At 43.1% G+C, this 18,563-nt stretch overlaps 1 protein-coding gene across 7 annotated transcripts in view; it reads left to right on the top strand.

The window, feature by feature from the left end:
- Positions 1 to 802: 802 nt before the first annotated feature.
- Positions 803 to 18,563, top strand: part of LOC135905928 (MYND-type zinc finger-containing chromatin reader ZMYND8-like) — a 51,773-nt gene continuing 34,012 nt past the window's right edge. The window contains exons 1-11 of one of the 7 annotated variants that reach the window (XM_065437053.2): positions 803 to 1,093; positions 1,554 to 1,593; positions 1,901 to 1,977; positions 6,401 to 6,655; positions 8,299 to 8,391; positions 8,479 to 8,566; positions 9,986 to 10,116; positions 15,320 to 15,379; positions 15,770 to 15,825; positions 16,834 to 17,077; positions 17,509 to 17,566. In XM_065437053.2, the coding sequence (XP_065293125.1) occupies positions 1,563 to 1,593; positions 1,901 to 1,977; positions 6,401 to 6,655; positions 8,299 to 8,391; positions 8,479 to 8,566; positions 9,986 to 10,116; positions 15,320 to 15,379; positions 15,770 to 15,825; positions 16,834 to 17,077; positions 17,509 to 17,566 (1,093 nt within the window). In that variant the 5' untranslated portion in view covers positions 803 to 1,093; positions 1,554 to 1,562. Of the gene's footprint in view, positions 1,094 to 1,120; positions 1,243 to 1,553; positions 1,594 to 1,900; positions 1,978 to 6,400; positions 6,656 to 8,298; positions 8,392 to 8,478; positions 8,567 to 9,985; positions 10,117 to 15,319; positions 15,380 to 15,769; positions 15,826 to 16,833; positions 17,078 to 17,508; positions 17,567 to 18,563 lie in introns of those variants that run through there. The other 6 variants (XM_065437054.2, XM_065437049.1, XM_065437047.1 and 3 more) reach the window with 6 other exon arrangements.

Genomic DNA, 18,563 nt, shown 5'->3' with positions numbered 1-18,563 from the left:
AACTTTCAAGCTTACACACCACGCTCCAAAGTCAGAATGTCTCGCGACCAGAATCTGCATCGAGAAAGACACGTACGGGCCGAAAAAACCTACCACACTTTTCAGAGGCCTAGAGCAGCAGCGAGAGCTTCAGGAGCGTGGTTACTATGGCAACGTTGACGTTTGGGGTACCAGTCCCACTGGTCTTTTGCGAAAAACAGCACGTGACGTTTGCCACACTTTCTCCAATACGTCCGTGCAATGGTCCGTGCCAGCTGGCCGGTGTCACGACCTGCCGATGTATGGGAGCCGGGGCCTTTCCTACACCGTGGCCTCTCCTAAGCTTTCCTTCCTTCATGTCGCTTGGAAACATGCTTGGAAACATGGAGGAATGGAATTGGGAAAAGACGACGCGCTGTCTGCCCTGATTGGCTACAGCCCAGCGAGCCGCGTGCAGCACACGACGTCATTGCCTCTGCCCGACACTACACTCAAGCCTGCACGAAGTCAAGGTAAAAAAAATGTCCGTAATTTTAAACGACGTTCTTGAACTTGACGCGAACCCACGCACGCAACCTGCCAAATGTCACGGCTGTGCCCGTAACGAAACCGAAACTACTTAAAATCGTGCAATGAAGAAAATGTTTTTTTTACTTGTTAACAAACACAAAAATATAAACACTCTGAATCAATATTTTCTTTATTTCACTCTCAAGTACATTAAAACAGCTTAGATAGTGCAGCATTGCTTTGAATAAGATTGCTCGGTGATGATGTCTACAGTGCGTAAGCATAAACGTCCAGCCATCATTTTATTGTTAGAATAAACCGCTATTTCTAATTCGCACGCACCACATGTGCGATTTTTATTTACACTTGCGTGCAAGAACTTTTTCACAGCTCGCGCCACCTAGTGCGTTGTTAGCTCGCTTTGTGGGAAGTTTTGTTTTCAGCAGCATGCAAGTGTTTTTGTGAGGAATTGAGTAATTATCAACGATGCACAATTGCGTTTACCTGGAATCGAATCTGTGAACGTCTCTCATGTGAACGAAGGAGCTAAATAATGGGGTGTGCCAGTGATCAACATCCGCCGACCGTGCACCGATCGAGACTGGTTAGTGTCCATGTGTGCGCGGTCATCTTTTCGCTGGCCCGATGCCGTCCTGTCGCCTGATTAGGATACTGTGAACATGCTCTCGTGTAATTGCACGGTGTGATAACACTACCGGGACCCTCCACCGCGGCGTGAACTCGAACACTTGTGCAAGTTACACATTTGTTTCTTGTTGGCACAATTTGAGGAGACTCTTTAAGTGTCTCGCATTCCGTTTATTTTTTTTTTTTTTTGTGCTCGCGCAACCATTACGTTCGTGTTTACATTCAGTGCGCTGTACGAAGAGCCACACTATGCACGTTCTCGGCTCCTGATGAGGCGCACGCGCTTGTAGGTTGCACGTGTGTTCGAACGTAGCGATCGCGCATTTTCTGAGTCAGCTTCTTTTTTTTTGTTTTTTTTTTCATGCCCCTTCATTACGCAAACTTCATTATTTCCATCATATGCTCTGCTCTTTCAGTAATGCAAGATGAGTTCCGAAGACCAGGCTCGCCTCAAAGGTATTTTGCTTTGGTAGAAGTTTTTCATTATTTCTTCTCCGACTATGCCTAGCGCAAGCTGCCTTTATGTTTGTGTCGCTTTTCGAGAGCTTAAACAGCGATAAATCTGTTGTTTGATCATTTGTGCGTTTTAGAGACGGCTTGCCTTATACCAGCGCATGTGTGAACATTGTTCATCTATTAAAATGTCAAATCGTATACTTCACTGTGAAACAGAGCAGTAATCTTGAAAAAGTGCATTCTCTTATTTTGTCACGTTTCCCAAGTTTTATGTTCAGCAGTGCTCCTGTGACAGTAATTGCTACAGGTTTTGTCATTCCAGGCAAAAAGAGAGTAGCTCCGACAGCGAGTGGTCCTGATGTCAAGAAGCCAAAGCCTGCAAAGGTATGAACTGTCGTTTGCATGAGTCTCTTAGACATGTGAATATCGCACAGCAAACGCTTAGCCAGCATTGTCCTGGAACCACAAAAGTTCAGGAAAATCTGTGCTCGGAATACTATTCTTAACGTCGTCATGCTCACATTTCGTCATTTGCACGGTTAACCACTGTACTACACTCAGATGATAGCTTGTCTAACAAAGTGCCTTTAGATGTCATTCATGGGTGTTGTACCTGCGACATAAAACAACTCACCAAAGACGACTTGTAGCTTCATAGACATGAAAGTACATGCGGTGTTTCATGCCACAGGCTGCACGAGCATGAGGTCACAGGTTTGGCTCCCTTCTGTGGCAGCCGCATTTCATCATCATCATCATTAGCCTATTCATGTCCGCTGCAGGAAGAAGGCCTCTGCAGGAAGGCCTGAAGGCCTCTGCAGGAAGAAGGCCTCAAGAAGATCTCCAATTACCTCTCTCCTGCGCCAACCGGTTCTAACTAGCACCCGCAAATTTCCCAATTTCGTTGCACCATCTAGTCTTATGCCATCCTCTACTGCTCTTCCCTTCTCTTGGTATCCGTTCTGTCACCCTAGCGGTCCAACGGTTATCTAGTCTGCGCATTACATGACCTGCCCAGCTCCATTTTTTTCTCTTAATGTCTATTAGAATATCGTCTGTACCCGTTTGCTCTCCGATCCAAACCACTCTCTTTCTGTCTCTTAAAGTTATGCCTAGCTTTCTTCGTTCCTTCGCTCTTTGCACAGTCCTTAACTTGTTCTCAAGTTTCTTTGTCAGCCTCCAAGTCTCTGCGCCGTATGTAAGCACCGGTAAAATGCACCGATTGTATACTTTCCTTTTCAATGATAACGGTAAGCTCCCAGTCAGGAGCTCACGATGTCTACCATATGCGATCCAACCATTTTTATTATTCTGTGAATTTCCTTCTCATGGTCAGGGTTCCCTGTGATTAGTTGACCTAGGTAAACGTACTCCTCCACATACTCTATAGGCTGACTTGCGATCTTGAACTCTTGTTCCTTTGCCAGGTTATTTATCATTATCTTTTTCTTCTCCATATTAATCTTCAGCCCCACTCCTACACTCTCCCTCTTAAGGTCCTCAATCATTTGTTCTAACTCGTCTGTATTGTTCCTGAATAGAACAATGTCATCGGCAAACCAAAGGTTGTTGAGGTATTCGCCGTCCATCTTTACTCCTAAGCCTTCCCAGTTTAATAGCTTAAATACTTCTGAAGTGAATAGCATTGGATAGATTGTGTCTCTTTGTCTGACCCCTTTCTTTATAGGTATCCTCCTGCTTGTGTAGAATTAAGGTGGCTGTGGAATCTCTGTATATATTTTCCACGGTATTTACGTAAGCGGTCTGTACTCCTTGCTTGCGCAATGCCTCTATGACTGCTGGTATCTCTGCTGAATCAAATACTTTTTCGTAATCTATGAAACCCATATAGAGAGGCTTATTGTACTCTGCGGATTTCTCGATAACCTGGTTAATGACATGGATGTGATTTCAGCCGCATTTCAGTGGAGGTGAAATACAAGAACACTTGTGTCCTTCCATTTAGGTGCACATCAGAGAACTCCAGGTGATAAAAATTTATCCAGAGCTCTCCACTATGGCACCTCATAGCCCTGGCATTCCTTTGTAACATTAAACCCATAAATGTATGTATAAATCAATCAGTTATTGCCACTGATTGTTATGGGCATTTAGGAGCAAGTGTACAATGCGGGTGAAGAATAAGTTTCACTTCTTACTGGAATGCTGGGCACAGTTTACAGTGGACAAGGTAATAGTAGAGGTGGATGAATATAAACTTTTTTTGAATACGAATAGTAAGTACAGAATATTGAAACGAATATCAAATAGTCAAATGCAGGTGCATATATGTACTGCAGGGATATTTTTATTTTGCTCTACCAAACCTCTACTGACTAATTCAAAAGCGACAGTGAACTATTGGGACAAATTATGAGCTTTTAATGCAAGATCACTAATTGTCTCGAAACTGAACAAATAGCTTCTCGACAACTTTAGAGCCTGTTTGCAAACAAGCTTTCCGATAAAGAATGGCTACTGTATGAATAGCTTTTCAAAAAAGCTTCAGAATTGGTTGCCTGAAAAATGTAAGAAGTTGTGGGGAAAAAAAAGAAAAGGTGCTGAAGGACTTGCCTGTGTAGACATATGTAAAATTGCTGATTGCAAGAACATAACAGGTTACACTGTAAAAGATAAAACTGCTTCAGGACTAGACTGCAAGAAACACTAATTGACTCTCTACATGCAAGTCACAAGTTGCCACGCAGGCTTCCACTGCAAAAGCAAAATCAAAGTCTATATGACTTATTTTATTCCTGCATTGCTTCAAAAAGTTTCGTCATCATTGCACTTCTAATGATTTGCAGTACTTTGTTTAGCAGATTTAGAACAGTAACCAGACTTTAACATTCAGCTGTTGCAAAATATTTTGGTTAGTTTTTAATATCCAAAAATACCAAATAGTTCCATTTAGAATAAGAATAGTTAGTGTGTAATATTCAATTCATATTTGAATATTTGCCCACCCCCAGTTAATTTTGGGCTCGAAAAAACACTTGCATTGTGACTTTCATAGCAGCTTCACATTGTTTTCTTTTTTTTTTTCTTCAGTAACTAATAATTTCTTGTTCAAACAAGCATAACATCTCCCAGCCTTGACTTCTGATCTGCATAATAAATGAAGTACAATTGCTTCAAAGTAATATTTAAGAGTGATTTCAGCATGCATCAAAACCAAGCCATGGTGCGGATGGCTGGATTTTGAATGTGCTGAATAAGTAAAAGGTATTCAGCATACACAGCAATTAAACAGTGGTATAATTTACTGAACTCTCTAAAATCATCATCATCTGCATCTTCTAAATCATCACTTGGAGCATTTATTTTACGATAAATTCCGCCATATTTATTTATCTTCAGTTGTATAATCTAATATGTGTAGTAATTGTACTGTTATATGTTAACTTTTGTTACTTGTGTTTTTACCTACTATATTACTATCTATGTTTTTGAATTCTTATTGCTGCCCAGATGGATGTTATTGTTCATTTATGTCCAATAATACCTGTTACGCTGCTTCTAATGTATTTATTCTTTGTTGTGTTCTTTGACTAGAATCCTCACCTGTATAATATACTACCTGCACTTCTGTTTTTGTAACAGATAAACAATTCTCAAATCTTGAAATTTTTTGGTACCTGGTGGAATCACAGTGTTTCAACTGCAGAAATTCGACAACTAACCAAGCTGGCTCATTTTGTAGTTGATTTTCTTTCCCTTTTTTCCATAATGCTTTTCATGTTCCGTAGAACTCATTCGGTATTCAGGGCAGTAGCTCAACCAGTGGCTGTGATGTTATGCTTTTGAGCACAGAGGCACAGTTTAAATTCCTGGCTGCCGTGCCTGCATTCTGTAAGGGCCCAGAATATAAATATTTAAAAAGCTTCATACTTAGACGAGGCCAATAACCTGATACGCACAGGATTAGCCTACACTTTGTTTCATACTTAGCAGGCAACGCTGTAAAAGCTGCTCCAGTAGTGCAGTCATAGAAATCTCAGTCTGTGCATATTGCAGTGCAATTTGTTTTTGATCTGTGATGCTTCGTGTAGAATAACTAACTCGTATATTACAGCTACAACTTCTAGGCGAGAGGCTACGTCAAATCACATATCATTTGTGCAACCTTGTGCTTTCAGTATACAATGTACCACCGCTTTGGTCGCAAGCCAAAGTGATGCCTGGCCACAGAAATGTGCTACTTGTTTGGTGGTACTAAATAGATTCAGAAATACACCTTCAATCAAATACTTGTGTCATATTTTGCGACATAAAATTATGAGACAATTTTACATTAATTTACATGATGCTTACCTATATTTTTGATTCATACATAATGCACTATTTCTTGCTCACAAATGAAGCAGGGAAGTAAGTGTCTCTAAGCTTCACAGTGTTGCCTCTTGGGTAGGAAATGGAGCGTAGTGCCCACCACTAAGTTGTGCCTCACAGCTCACCTGGCAACTTGACATGAATATCCAATCAGTTATTTACCCCTTACTGCATGAATGTGGTAAAATTAACAAGCCTTCCCTTAGATGGCCTCAGTTTTCTAAAGAAACATAGTTACGATTTTATAAGCAAAAGTTGTCATGTATCATATGTGACACACCATGCAGTTAAGGGTATATTTTGTGACCATAGAGGATAGCGTTCGAATTGCAGAAGGCCTTTAAAAAATATCTGAGTCACTGAAAAAAAACTTGACATTTTGCTGTCAGGAAAGATGATGCATATTTGTCCCAGTTCAACTTAGTACACATTTATTAAGATTTGATGATGTCATCCTTGACTGACCCCATGCCAGGAAGGTGGGGACCGCTTCTGCTGGATCTGCCACCGGGAACCATCGTCACTGTGGTGTGACACGTGCCCACGTAGCTACCATGCTTCCTGCGTCAACCTCAAGGTCAAGAGCCTCACTGAGTGGGTCTGCCCCGAGTGTGTGCGTGTCATGGCTGCCGAGAATGTGGACACGCGCTCTGCCTCCCTCTCACTACTCACAGTGGACGAGTTCTGCAGTCTCCTTCAGTTTGCCATACAGAGGCTCAAGCAGCACACGGTCAGTAATGACAAAGATCCCAAAGAGAATGACGAAGTATATGGCAGATGTTAACTTGGGCTGCTAAAAAAGTGTTATTGCTTGCTTTTTTGCAGAATACATCATTTTGTTTCCTATCATGTTTTTTTGCTCAACTATGGAACACATGTGACTGCAAGTGGAAGCGTGTGCTTATTGACGCCAGGCCCAATACACAATGCAAATTAGTGCATGTTAGGAAAAACACTCATTCAAAGATCACTTTTTGGTTTCTTTGTCCTTTAAACACTTTACCATTTTGAACAGATTCATATAGCCAGTGCTTCATAAGTGTGCAGAATAACTTGGCCAGCCAAATGTGAGCTAACCAAAATTTATTGAGCAAGTTTGCAGATAATGGGGATAATAAGTGAGGCAGGTTGTTTTTTTGGTGAGATAGATTCAGTGCAGATGAAGTAATTTGTCGGAAAGGCAATTTCGAGAACAAAGAAATTAATTCAGCATGGTGACCTTCAGACGGGATAAAAATTAGTTGCTGTTTGTTCATTGTGCCAGTGTAGGGGGAAAAATACCTTTGCTCTCAAAATAGCCATGGCACTCGTTGATGCATCACGATAAGCACCAAATGTGCTATTTCAAGAAGTTAAGGAAAGGGTAGGTAGCCTTTTGAGCAAAATGATAAGATTGTAAACTTTTGTTCCAGGCTGTGCACTGGCATCCTATATGAAAGGGAACACTGGATTTGCATTCAAATCCACTAATTTTCCTTGTGCATAATTGTAACAAGGAAAAGTTCCATTAGCAGAATTCTTCAACAGTTGAACAACATAACAAATAGCAGTGAGTGACGTTCTGACTTGCATGTTTGCAGGAATCATGATTCAAACACAAATGAGGTGTTCCCTTTCATGTTGGACAAAGTTGTACACATACCTACAGCGCCCACGTAGTGTGTATTTGGCTTGCTTCATGTATGTGCCACAGCATCTGTAAAGATAGGGGCACTCTCCCTAGTGTTTTGTGTTTACTCACTTGCTAACCAAACATTAAAGAGAGGGTTTGATCACAACGTACGTTTGCACATAGAACAACAAGAACTAAAGCACTTACACATTTGTACATATATATATATATATATATATATATATATATATATATATATATATATATATATATATATATATATTAATCACTCAATAATCCTTAGTTTTCACATTAAGCATTGTCGATGTCAAGAGTTTGCTGTTGTCTTAGTAACAAAATCAGCGGGGAAGACTACATAGTGCAATAAATGAGTGACTGTAATTTAACCACTCTGAATATTTCGGAGGGCTTTAGAGGCTTTAAAGGTATGATATGATGCATAATGCCGATCCTAAGAAGTTCAAACTTGCAGACAGTTTCTTTGAAACAGCTTGGCATTGCAGTAACGAGAGTTTGTTCCTGGGGGAAAAAAATTATGTTAAGCAGACAACGTCGAAATGGAGAACCTCTTCTAAGCACCAAAGGCTTGAAAAGTGGCCCATCCTCACATGATGTGGCACTGGAAATATGGTGCATCAGTTAGTGTATGAATGTGTAAAAAACTGCAAACCTAACCTCATATTGCAAGCAGTGTTTTTTTGTGTTTTAAGCAGTTTAACTATGTGTGGTTACTGTTACAGCATGAAGCTTTCTTAAAGCCTGTCTGCACGAAGACTTACACATCATACACCAAGTATGTTAGTCACCCTTTCGACCTCAGTATACTTGAAAAGGTGAGTGCAACTGCTACAGTAAGTGGCAGCAATTTTCTTTTTATTCAAGGATGTTTTTTTGTAAGTGTCGTGCTTATTCACTTGCAGAATGTGAGGTGGAAGCACTATGGCTGTACTGAGGCATTCCTCAGTGACGCCCGATGGATTTATCACAACTGTATTATATTTAATGGATGTAAGTTGCAGAAACTTTATTGTACTTCTTTTTCTTTCTTCTTTTTATGTTTGCTTATGATTGAGAACAGAAATGGGAATAGTTTTTGCTAGTTTCCCTGCTGTTTCCAAGGGTTGTGACAGCTGCATTGGCACATCTTCAGTATCTTTGTACTGTGGGGATGAGCGACACTCATGCGTCCCCTGGTATATTGTTTTTCCCACATGGCTCCCATCTTCTGTAATCTAGATTCACTGCGTGGCTTTATGGCGGCGGTCAGTATGGTTGCAGAGTAGTATGAGAGATGGCGCAAATGTTGCACTGCTAATGCCACCTTATGGCGGGGTTAGTTGGTCGCAGAAGGGAGAAGGCTGGACCTCTTTAGCTTGGGGTTGGCAAGCAGCGCAGACATTTCGCGCGTGCGCCAATCCATGCTTCTGCAAAACCATCTCGTGAGTCCTACGAGTAGAACGCTGGAGTGGACAAACATGATCATTCAATCGCGCAACCGTTCGTATGATTGTACATGTAAACAACCAGGCGTTAGTGTCCAGCATGGGGCAAACTTATTCACTTGCTATCCAGTCGTGGTAAGTCGGACTTCCTAGATTCGATGCAGGCCCATCGGCATGTTCTGTGGATAGCAATTCGGCTAGCAGGCATTAGTGTATCAAAGGTGTAATAAATTCCCTTGTGATTGTTTTCACTACTGTGTTGTTCCTTTGTCTCAAGAGCATGTGTGAAAACAAAAGGACTCTCCTTCCTTTTACTGACACCTGTCAATTAAAGATGCATGGTGCACAGGAACAATTAGCGTGTTCTTCCTTTCTGAACCTTTGAATTTCTCATTTTCTGTTTGATGGCACATGCATTCTGCTGGAAGAAACAATGAATATCAGCTCAGCACTCTGTCCTGTGCACTCTCCTTTCTGTGTCCCATTTTCTCCACGAGGTGCCTAAATTTCCAAGCTATAAGAACATACAGTTGTTTCAGACTTGTGTTCTTGGCACATTTTCTTTTATCTGTTGCTGTGGCTTAGAAGCTATAGCATCCTGCTGGTGAGCTTAAGATCACGAGTTCGATTTTCAGTCACTGCGGCCACATTCCAGTTTGGGCAGAATGCAAAAATCATGTGCTTAGATTTAGGCACACAAGAACATCAATTAGTCAAGACCTATTGCAACCCCGATGTGACACCTCTAATAGCCTGCATGTTGCTTGGGGCAACAAACCCTATCAATCACTCGATCATAATAGCATGAAGAATAAGAATAATGGCATAGACTATTAAAAGTATGCTATATCAATAGAAGATGAAGGATACCAGCCAGGACCTTTTCCACTGAGCTCTGAAAGGGAGTCAGGGGGGTGATCTGAGGGCGTAGTGGCCCATTGCCCTTTTGAGTACATCACCATGGACTCGTACACAACTTTTCCAGATAACCACAAGCTTTCCATGAGTGCCAAGGTGTTGATGAAGGTGTGCAAGCAGGAGATGGAAGACATTGAGGTGTGCCCGGACTGCTACAAGAATGCCAATACTCAAGAGTCGTGGTTCACTGAACCCTGTGTAAGTATCTGTTTGTTCCTCCAGAATGTCCGTGCACAGCATTGTAGCCTTCAAATGGTAGGACCTAGTGTGAGTGCATGCAGTAATGCCCACTTAGAACAGATACTACTGCTCAAAGCATGCGAGAAAGCTCACAAATCTGGACAGGAGCCTGTGCTCATTTTTCATTGTCACCGCTGCCCTTATTTTACTTCCGGTGACGTTGGTGTTCTCCGAGGTTACAGAGCATGCTGCCGTTGGTTGCCAAATACCTCAAGGAAACTTGTGACACTGGCTGATAATATTTTTAGAGCTAGAGACAGACGTCCCACAAAGCCAAAAAGGAAGAAGTGCTGTGATGATGAAACTGACTCTCATCTATTTTAAGGCCTGCAGAGGCTAAGCGCATGCAACAATAAGAGTGAAAAGACCTATCTGCAGACACATTGTGAATGCTGTAGAGTGCCCCCAGTCTCACTCGAAAATTTGGTGTGTTTGCCAAGTATAATGTGACAAGGACATTTGATGACTTGAAAGACAAAAGGAAAAATTATTACAACTGTGGAGATAACTAGTGATGCATAATTCTGCCATAATTATGGATAAGAATGGCGATGTGGGTGAGTTGTGGAAGTTCATGGTGTAAAATTTCTGCAGCGGGGAGCACTGAAGTGTGGAAAGAAAGGTAAAAAAGGACGAAGAAAGAAAGGAGATGTGCATTTGCTCTTGCGCACACTAGAGCCACCATCTCTGTTATGGACGCAAAACTCTGTCACTCACTTCGAAAAGTTACAATGCACTTTCAGGGTTCTCCCTTAACACAGCAACGGCATGTGTGGTCATTGAGGACATCCTGTACACCATTGAGTTTATTATTTCTTCGTGCTCTCATGACGTTATCCTCGGTAGGGGCTTTCTTACGCGCCATAATGCTGTCATTCACTGTGAATGTGTGGAAGTCGGAACTATCACCAGTGGTGAATGTGACCTTAGCCGACGTTCCGCCCATTCCCTGCAAACTGCTCGTGAAGGAAGATATGGCCATTACCCCCAACGCCTCAGCGCTTCTGCCTGTGTGCTCTAGCAGCTTCTTCAATGCAGTCACGCTGTTTTCTTCATCTGGCCTGTTCCTTACACGAAAAGCTGTTGTGCTACCTTTCGCTGCTGTTGCTGTTACACAAGGCACAGCAATGTCTTTGTTTCTAACCTGCTTCCATACCTTGAGACACTGCTTTGAGGAGAATGCCTGGGCAATGTGGAAGCCATTGATGACTAGCAAGTCATCGACGTATCAAGCTACGCAGCCTCTGCCAACCACCCTACCCTGAGTGCTTTATCTACGTCTACAGCATTTTCCACAGATGCGTTTGATCCCTCCATCACCAATGACCTCAGCCAATGACCTCCCTCATGACTTCAGCTACAAGGCTTTGACATCCACATCGTGTGGACGCCAGTATTCTGATGCCGATGCCCTGCCGCACTCTCCCTTGCCCGACTGCATTTCCTGTTCCTCAGCGTCTCAGCCTACCATTTCATCCATTGACATTGGAACCATCGCTTCCGAGCAGCGCAAGGACTACTGGAGTGCCTCCCTTATAGAGTTTCTCTGCGATTCGTCAACACAATTGACAACTCACACACTGCATCGTCAAGCTCACCATTTCGCCATTCACAGTGACCTGCTTTACCGATGTAATTATTTCTCAGATGACCGCCAGTGGTTATTGGGAACACCGCAAAGCCTGTGTTCCAAAATCTGCCCATCCTTTCATACTGATCCACAGTGTGGCCACTCAGGAGTTTTTGGAACTTACCAACATCTTCAGCAGCGATACTACTGGCGAGGTATGTGCAGCTATGTTCGAAAGTTTGTTCACTCTTGCCTCGGTTTCCAACGCCACAAATCTTCTGCCCCCCAGTTGCCAAGTGCTCTACAGTCTCTACCTTGCCCTGCGTGGCCATTTGGATGTTTCGGCATTGGTTTGCACAGGCCACTTCCTCTAACAACTTCTGGTAACCACTGTGCCATCGTCGCAGTTGATAATTTCACGCGATGTGCCGAAACCGCCGCCCTACCGGCAGCTACAGTGCGCAATGTTGCATCGTTCCTTCTCTGCAGTTTTATTCTCCGTCACAGTCCACCCCAGGAATTGCGCAGTGATCGCTGGTGCACCTTTGTGTCAGAAGTCATTGAGGCCATCCTCAGAAAAGTGCTGCGTTGTTCATCGAACAACTATCACCTATCACTGTCAAACCAACGGGCTCACTGAACACTTCAAGCGTACAGTTGGCGACATGCTTGCAATGTATGTCGCCTCTGACCACTCGAATCGGGACCTCATTCTTCCCTTTGTCACCTACGCATACAACTCCGCGATACAGAACATCGTTGGTTTTTCATTTTTCTTATTACATGACCGCCATCTGTCGTACACTATCGACACAATTCTCCCATACCGGCTGATGCATCTGAGTTTGCACCCGTTTCTGCCACAGCGAGACCTGCTGAGGAGTGTCGCGAACTTGCACGGGCATTAACTTTATCTGACCAGGAACGCCAGGAGAACAGCCATCCCGACAACACCAACACCACTTTCTTTCCTGGTGTGCTTGTGTGGCTGTCAGTTCCTGCCAATGCAGCTGGTCTCTTAGAAACTACTGCCCAAGTTTGAAGTCCCTTACCACATCATAGAGCGCACATCTCCAGTGAATTATGTCATTGCACCAATCATGCCGTCTTGGGACTTGCACTGCCGTGGACAAGATATTGCCCATGTGCAGCGCCTGAAAACATACTACAGCCCACTCATCATGGTGACTCTTAGGTGGCCAGGACGGGTTCTTTTCGCTCCTCAAGGTAATTCTAGTGAAGATGACGAACGTTGGCCAACCATCATCACCAGCGCTACACACGGGCTTCGCCGCTTGTGCTGGTACTCTTGCTGCTGCTTGACTGCCGCATTAGCCACTCTCAGTCTGGAGCCAATGAACCTCTTCACAGTAGCTACAGCGAGGCACCATACACGTATGTGCTGGAGCAGCGTCGTTTGCGTGATTAGGCACAAATGCTGTATGTCTCGCTTCACAAATTCGTTGCTCTTCATCATCAAGACGTTGCCTTTCCTGCAAAGCTGAGGCGCTTGGTGGCTCAGCTTGCCTCACAAATAATCAGGGCACAGCTCTGATTAGAAGAAGGAATATAACAGTGTGTGAAGATGGGATGAAAGGGAAAAAACAAATGGATTTGACCTTTTTCTTTTGTTTTGTTTTTGAGTTCATGCGCTGTTATTTCATTCTGATCAAACTAACTAGGCCCGTTGTACCTTGCTATAGCTGATCCGAAATATAACACAATCATCTTTCTTGGTCTGGTAATTTTGGAAAAGAACCCGCAGTATGTTTGGGTAAATATAGCATTGTGTCGAAATGAACCATTGCATAACACTTCCAGAAAGACCACGTGAAGGTGGAATCTTTTATGTCTAAAAGAGGGACATTGATGTGGTGGGCAGAGGACACTTCCTTAATACTGAAAGAGCCGCTTCCTGAGAAAGCTCACATTATGGCAACATCTGGTCAAGACCAGTTAACTATTGATATTAAAAATTACATTGCATTTGGAAATAAGTAACTTTGACTTGCATGGACTTTTGCTGCATAAAAGAGTTTGTTTCCTCATTATGCCATGTGGCAACCGACGAGAAAAAAAGAAACTCAGATTGTGAAAATATGATGTTGGTGATATCTTAGGACAGAGTTAGCAGCTCCACAGTTCAATGTGGAATTGAAAAACCGAAGCATGTCCCTTGTTTTCTTTGCAGCTAAGCTCATTTCTTTGTTTACACGCACAAATTATGAGGAGGTTTTAATGAATAATCTATCATTCAAGTTTATTTAGTGTTTAGGTTTAGTGTACCTCTACCAGCTCAGATGAGAGCTGGATTTCTGTTATTGACATGGCGAACTGTTATGTTATGTCAAATGCTGCTTCTGTTTGTAGATCATGCTGCAATAATCAACATATTGAATATCAGGTCTTCAGTTTCTAGCAGTGTGCTGGCCTCTGTCTAAACAAAAAAATAATCATAACCGAAGGAGACCACACGAAAAGGAAGCCTGGCATTTTAAACCGCTGATTCCTGGAGATTGTGGAGATGGGTTTGCACAAGGCTCACCCTACGAGCGATGGTCAGGAAATGTGTCGACGCACCTCCACTGTGCAACGCACAAAGGCGCTACGGCAGGGTTCGTCGATTCTCCGACACAATGCAGAGAAGGCTCCAGAGTCAGATCACCAGCAAACGCGGGTTTATTCACCCAAAATACACCACAGTGGTACAGTCGCAGTGCTTACAGGCAAAGGCTCACTGCAAGACCGATCGAGTATGCATGCCCGCTACGCTAGGGCTAACTGGTAAGAGTGGTCCACCAAGCGCGAGAATGAGGAGTCACAAGAGCAAAGGTCCCATGTAGCGAACTCGTTGCGGGCCTGTGAGCATCTGCCACCGCGATGAAGCGCTCAGCGGAAGAGAGCTCGGTTGGAGAGGTCACCTGGGGGCCGCCATTTAAGAGGCCATTCAGGGCGCGTCCTGGTGACACTTGCTCGCACGGAGATTCGAGCCGTTGTGGCGGCGGTTCCCTGGAGAATGAGACGCAGGGAGGCACCTCGATCCCCACAAAATGCATGGTTGTAAGGTATCTTATAGCCCTTATTACCCAATCATATACCTAGTATAGCCCAATCACATACCATAATCAGATACATACCTAGTTCTGCATATTAGACAGCTTTAGCTGAGCGTTGCATATGGTCTGCTCTTCTGACATTTCATGCCCCTAGGCCCTGCAGAGTGCTTTATTGATTTTGCGCTTTTCATAAGCTCCCAGAGACGCGAAAGATGCACTTTGCTGCAAAATGACAACGAAGCCAATGAAGCTGTCACACTCTGGTAAATTGTTTCTGCAGTGGAGCAAGGGCTGCATTCTGGCCTCTGCTGCCGACGAGCTGGGTGCACATGCGCATTAGCATTTCTGCTGAGTGACTGCTTGAAAACTCTGGTGTTAGCAAAGTCAACTGTAACCACTCAGCTAAATCTCTATTATTTCATTGAGAAAGTGCAAATGTAACCTCATCAGGCAGGCAATGGCTCATAGCGTTGGTTAGCAGTTGGAAGGTTCATTTTGTTTCTTTCCTTTTCTTTTTTCTCTCTTTTTTCTTCAGAGAAGACCTCATCTTCTGGTTTGGGCAAAGTTGAAAGGATTTCCCTATTGGCCTGCAAAGGTATTTACTATATTTTATGATCATGCAGTTGCTGCATGGCATATTACTATATTTAAATTTATGTATGCGGGCCTCCAGAAGCTGCATAAGTAGCCTTTGTAACTTATTGTTCGTAATTAAATGTTGGATGCCACAAACACTTAAACCATAAGGTGGTTATCTTCAAGCAAACTTTTTTTTTTAATTTTGATAGCTATGGTTGTAGAGTTGTGCCAGATTTGCAAAGCTTTTGGTGTGAGCCAGCATCTATTCTTGGCAAGAGAACTCCGAAAGTTAAGCCTCTCTTCTTGATCTCATCATAGCTGTATAATCAATCTGGTGCCAGTCATTTTGTTAACCTTGGCTTTACTTGCTAAACATCCTCAGAAATAAATTGCATATTTATTTCAGGCAATGCGTCTTCAAGATGGCAACATTGATGCCAGGTTTTTTGGTGCTCATGATAGGTGAGTAGTCACTCTTAAGGCATATGCTAGAATTGTGTGAGTGGCATGATTGAAGCAAGACTGCTCTTAGGACCCATTTGCTGCAGTACTGTACAATCCCAGGAGATAGCCCACCTGATACCTAGAGCTAATCTGGTGAAAAGAAGAAGTGGGCTAGCTTTCAATGTAAAGTTGAAAAAATAAAGCATCATAGCCAAAGGTTGTGAAGGTTTATTTATGTGCCCTTGTTCAGTCTCCCTCAAAACCTTCAAAAGAACAGTCACTGTCACTGTCAAATGGAATGTCAATGACCTCGTCATGCACATGGTTAGACGTAGTTGGCAGGGAATCGGAAGGGCAAACCACCGATGCCAGTCGCTTGTGGAGCACGCCATCTGCCACGTGTTACTTGAGCAGTCTATAAACATGGCTGCTAATGCTGGTGTTCTTGTACCAGCTAGAGCATGGCACAGATGCATTCACCGAGAAAACCCAAGTGCCCATTTTGCAATCTGACATTGCAGCAAAGCATAAAGATGTGGCCCTGTCCTTAGTTGCGTGTTAGCAAACACATGGGATTAAAATAGACCTGCTGCATCTTCTCACCACACTTGCTGCCAAAAAACCATTGCAGCAGATGAACATGTAGTGGACTGCAGTTTGCTTTAAATTATTTGACACATGTTATTCTGCCCTGCTTTTTATTTCACTTGTGTTCAAAAGTCTCTAAAGGTACCCTTGCTTTCTTAACATTTGTTTTGATTCAGACATTGAGCCATTCTAACATTTCAGATCAATTTTGCAAAGGAGTGGGCTGTGCTGAACTAGTTGGTGTCGGTGTATGTTGAAAATTTAGCACAACTAGTTGTAAAAGGGGACACAGTATGTTGCTTTCTTCGTCTTTGTCTGCTAGCCACTGCAAACTTTCAACAAGATCAATTTTGCATGTCACAGCAAGGCCTGTTGATGTTGAGACTGTAGTTGCCTCCACCTGAGCACTTGTCACAGAAGACACTTCACTGCATGCAGGGCGTGGGTCCCCATGGCCCAATGCTTTCTGCTCTCTAAGGAGTCCCCGACGGACATCAAGAATCGCAAGAAGGGCCTCCACAATGCTGTTGAGGAGCTGGAAATCTACATCCAGAAGTACCGCAAGAAGTTTGGCGAGTATCGTTACAGCGCGCTCCGGACTACACTGACGGCTGAAGATTTTCAGTGCTCCCAGGCATCGCCCCCACCAGTGAAACACCAGCAACAAGATCAACAGAAGGAGGCATGTACAGTTCATCCATATTATGCGATGACCTTGGTCCTTGGTTTATGCATGTGGCTTAAAGGGGGTAGTGTGTTGTATCGGTAGCTCTAGAATATTGAGCTATTATGGATACCCTTAACAATAACGAGGACTTGCCATATATTTTTTCTGAGTAAGGATATGATGTGTGTTTGTGTGTGTGAGAGAGAGAAAAGGGGAGTGGCACACTTTTGAGCATGTGCTAGTTTGTGACAATCTTTATGGCTGTATAAAAAAATATGTTTTCACTTGCTCAACTTGAACTTGAAGTGCGATTTGATGTCTTTGTAATGTTTGTTAGACGTTTTTGGTGGTCTCAGAGAACCCACTCAAAGCCTTGGTTCAGTATTTTGTTGATTGTGACGCAGTGATGACTTTATAGACATTTCTGTTGTTTTCTGTCATTCTAGAAGGAGAGTGAAACATCAAGCAAGTCTCCGAAAACAGAGGACAGTGAGCTTAGTTCAGGTGAGGACATTTTGATGACTCCTGTCCTTTCACAACTTGTTGTCTCTTCACATTGTTAGAACTACGTCTGCTGTAGCACACTCTTCTAGTAGCTTGTGTGTTTCATCATCTTAATTGTTGCTTCGGCCAGCCATTGGAAGAAATTTGTTGTACTGTACAACTGTATTACAGTCATAGCCTTTATGGGCAGCTTTTTCAGCTGCGTTTGTTGTGTTACCATGATGTCTTGGACACGCCTGGATGTAAACCTTTCTGTTGTGTCCAAGAAAGCCTGTCTTGTAACTTTCGGACATTTCGAACTCGAAGGGGCCCGAAAGCTTGTTTGAAGTAAAGGAAGCTCATTGAGTGCAGGACTTGCGTGCAGTGCTGCGTTTTGCAGCGCAAGTACTGAGCTAACACAAGTGACTAGTTCTAGAAGAAATAAACGAGAAGGAAGGAGGTTAACCGAGAGGCCTGATTTTTATTAATCATATCATAAGAAGCCAAGAAACATTGACACCAAGGACAATATAAGGGAAATCACTTGTACTTACTAAATGAATCAAGAAATTATAAATAAATGGAAATGAAAGTGGGTGAAAAAACAACTTGCCGCAGGTGGGGAACGAGCCCACATCTTCGCATTACGTGTGCGATCCTTGATAGCCATGATTTTTCAAAGCAAAATATGAGATAGTTGAGCGACATGTCTAGGGCATTTGCCGTGGAATGACCCTATATGCAATGCATGCAGCATGTTCCAGAACTATACAATGCTGACTTATGTGCTATAAATCATGGCTATTTGTAAGACATGTAATTCTGTTCAAGAACCATCGGCCATACTGGTTACTCTCGCTGTTACTGAGTTTCTTGTTTTGTTTTGCGGTGCACAAGTTCAGCCCAGTGAACAACCTAGCACTTGACCGTACTCGCATCAGCTTCCTTCATGCTCATCCATCCCTAACAGTACAGTCGATGGCCGTTACAATGGCCCTTAGTAACCCAAGGAGAAAGG

This window comes from Dermacentor albipictus, chromosome 5 (assembly GCF_038994185.2).
Source record: "Dermacentor albipictus isolate Rhodes 1998 colony chromosome 5, USDA_Dalb.pri_finalv2, whole genome shotgun sequence".
Lineage (NCBI taxonomy): Eukaryota > Metazoa > Arthropoda > Arachnida > Ixodida > Ixodidae > Dermacentor > Dermacentor albipictus.
The sequence above is the reverse complement of the archived record's forward strand: the minus strand, read 5'-3'. Positions and strand labels throughout refer to the sequence as shown.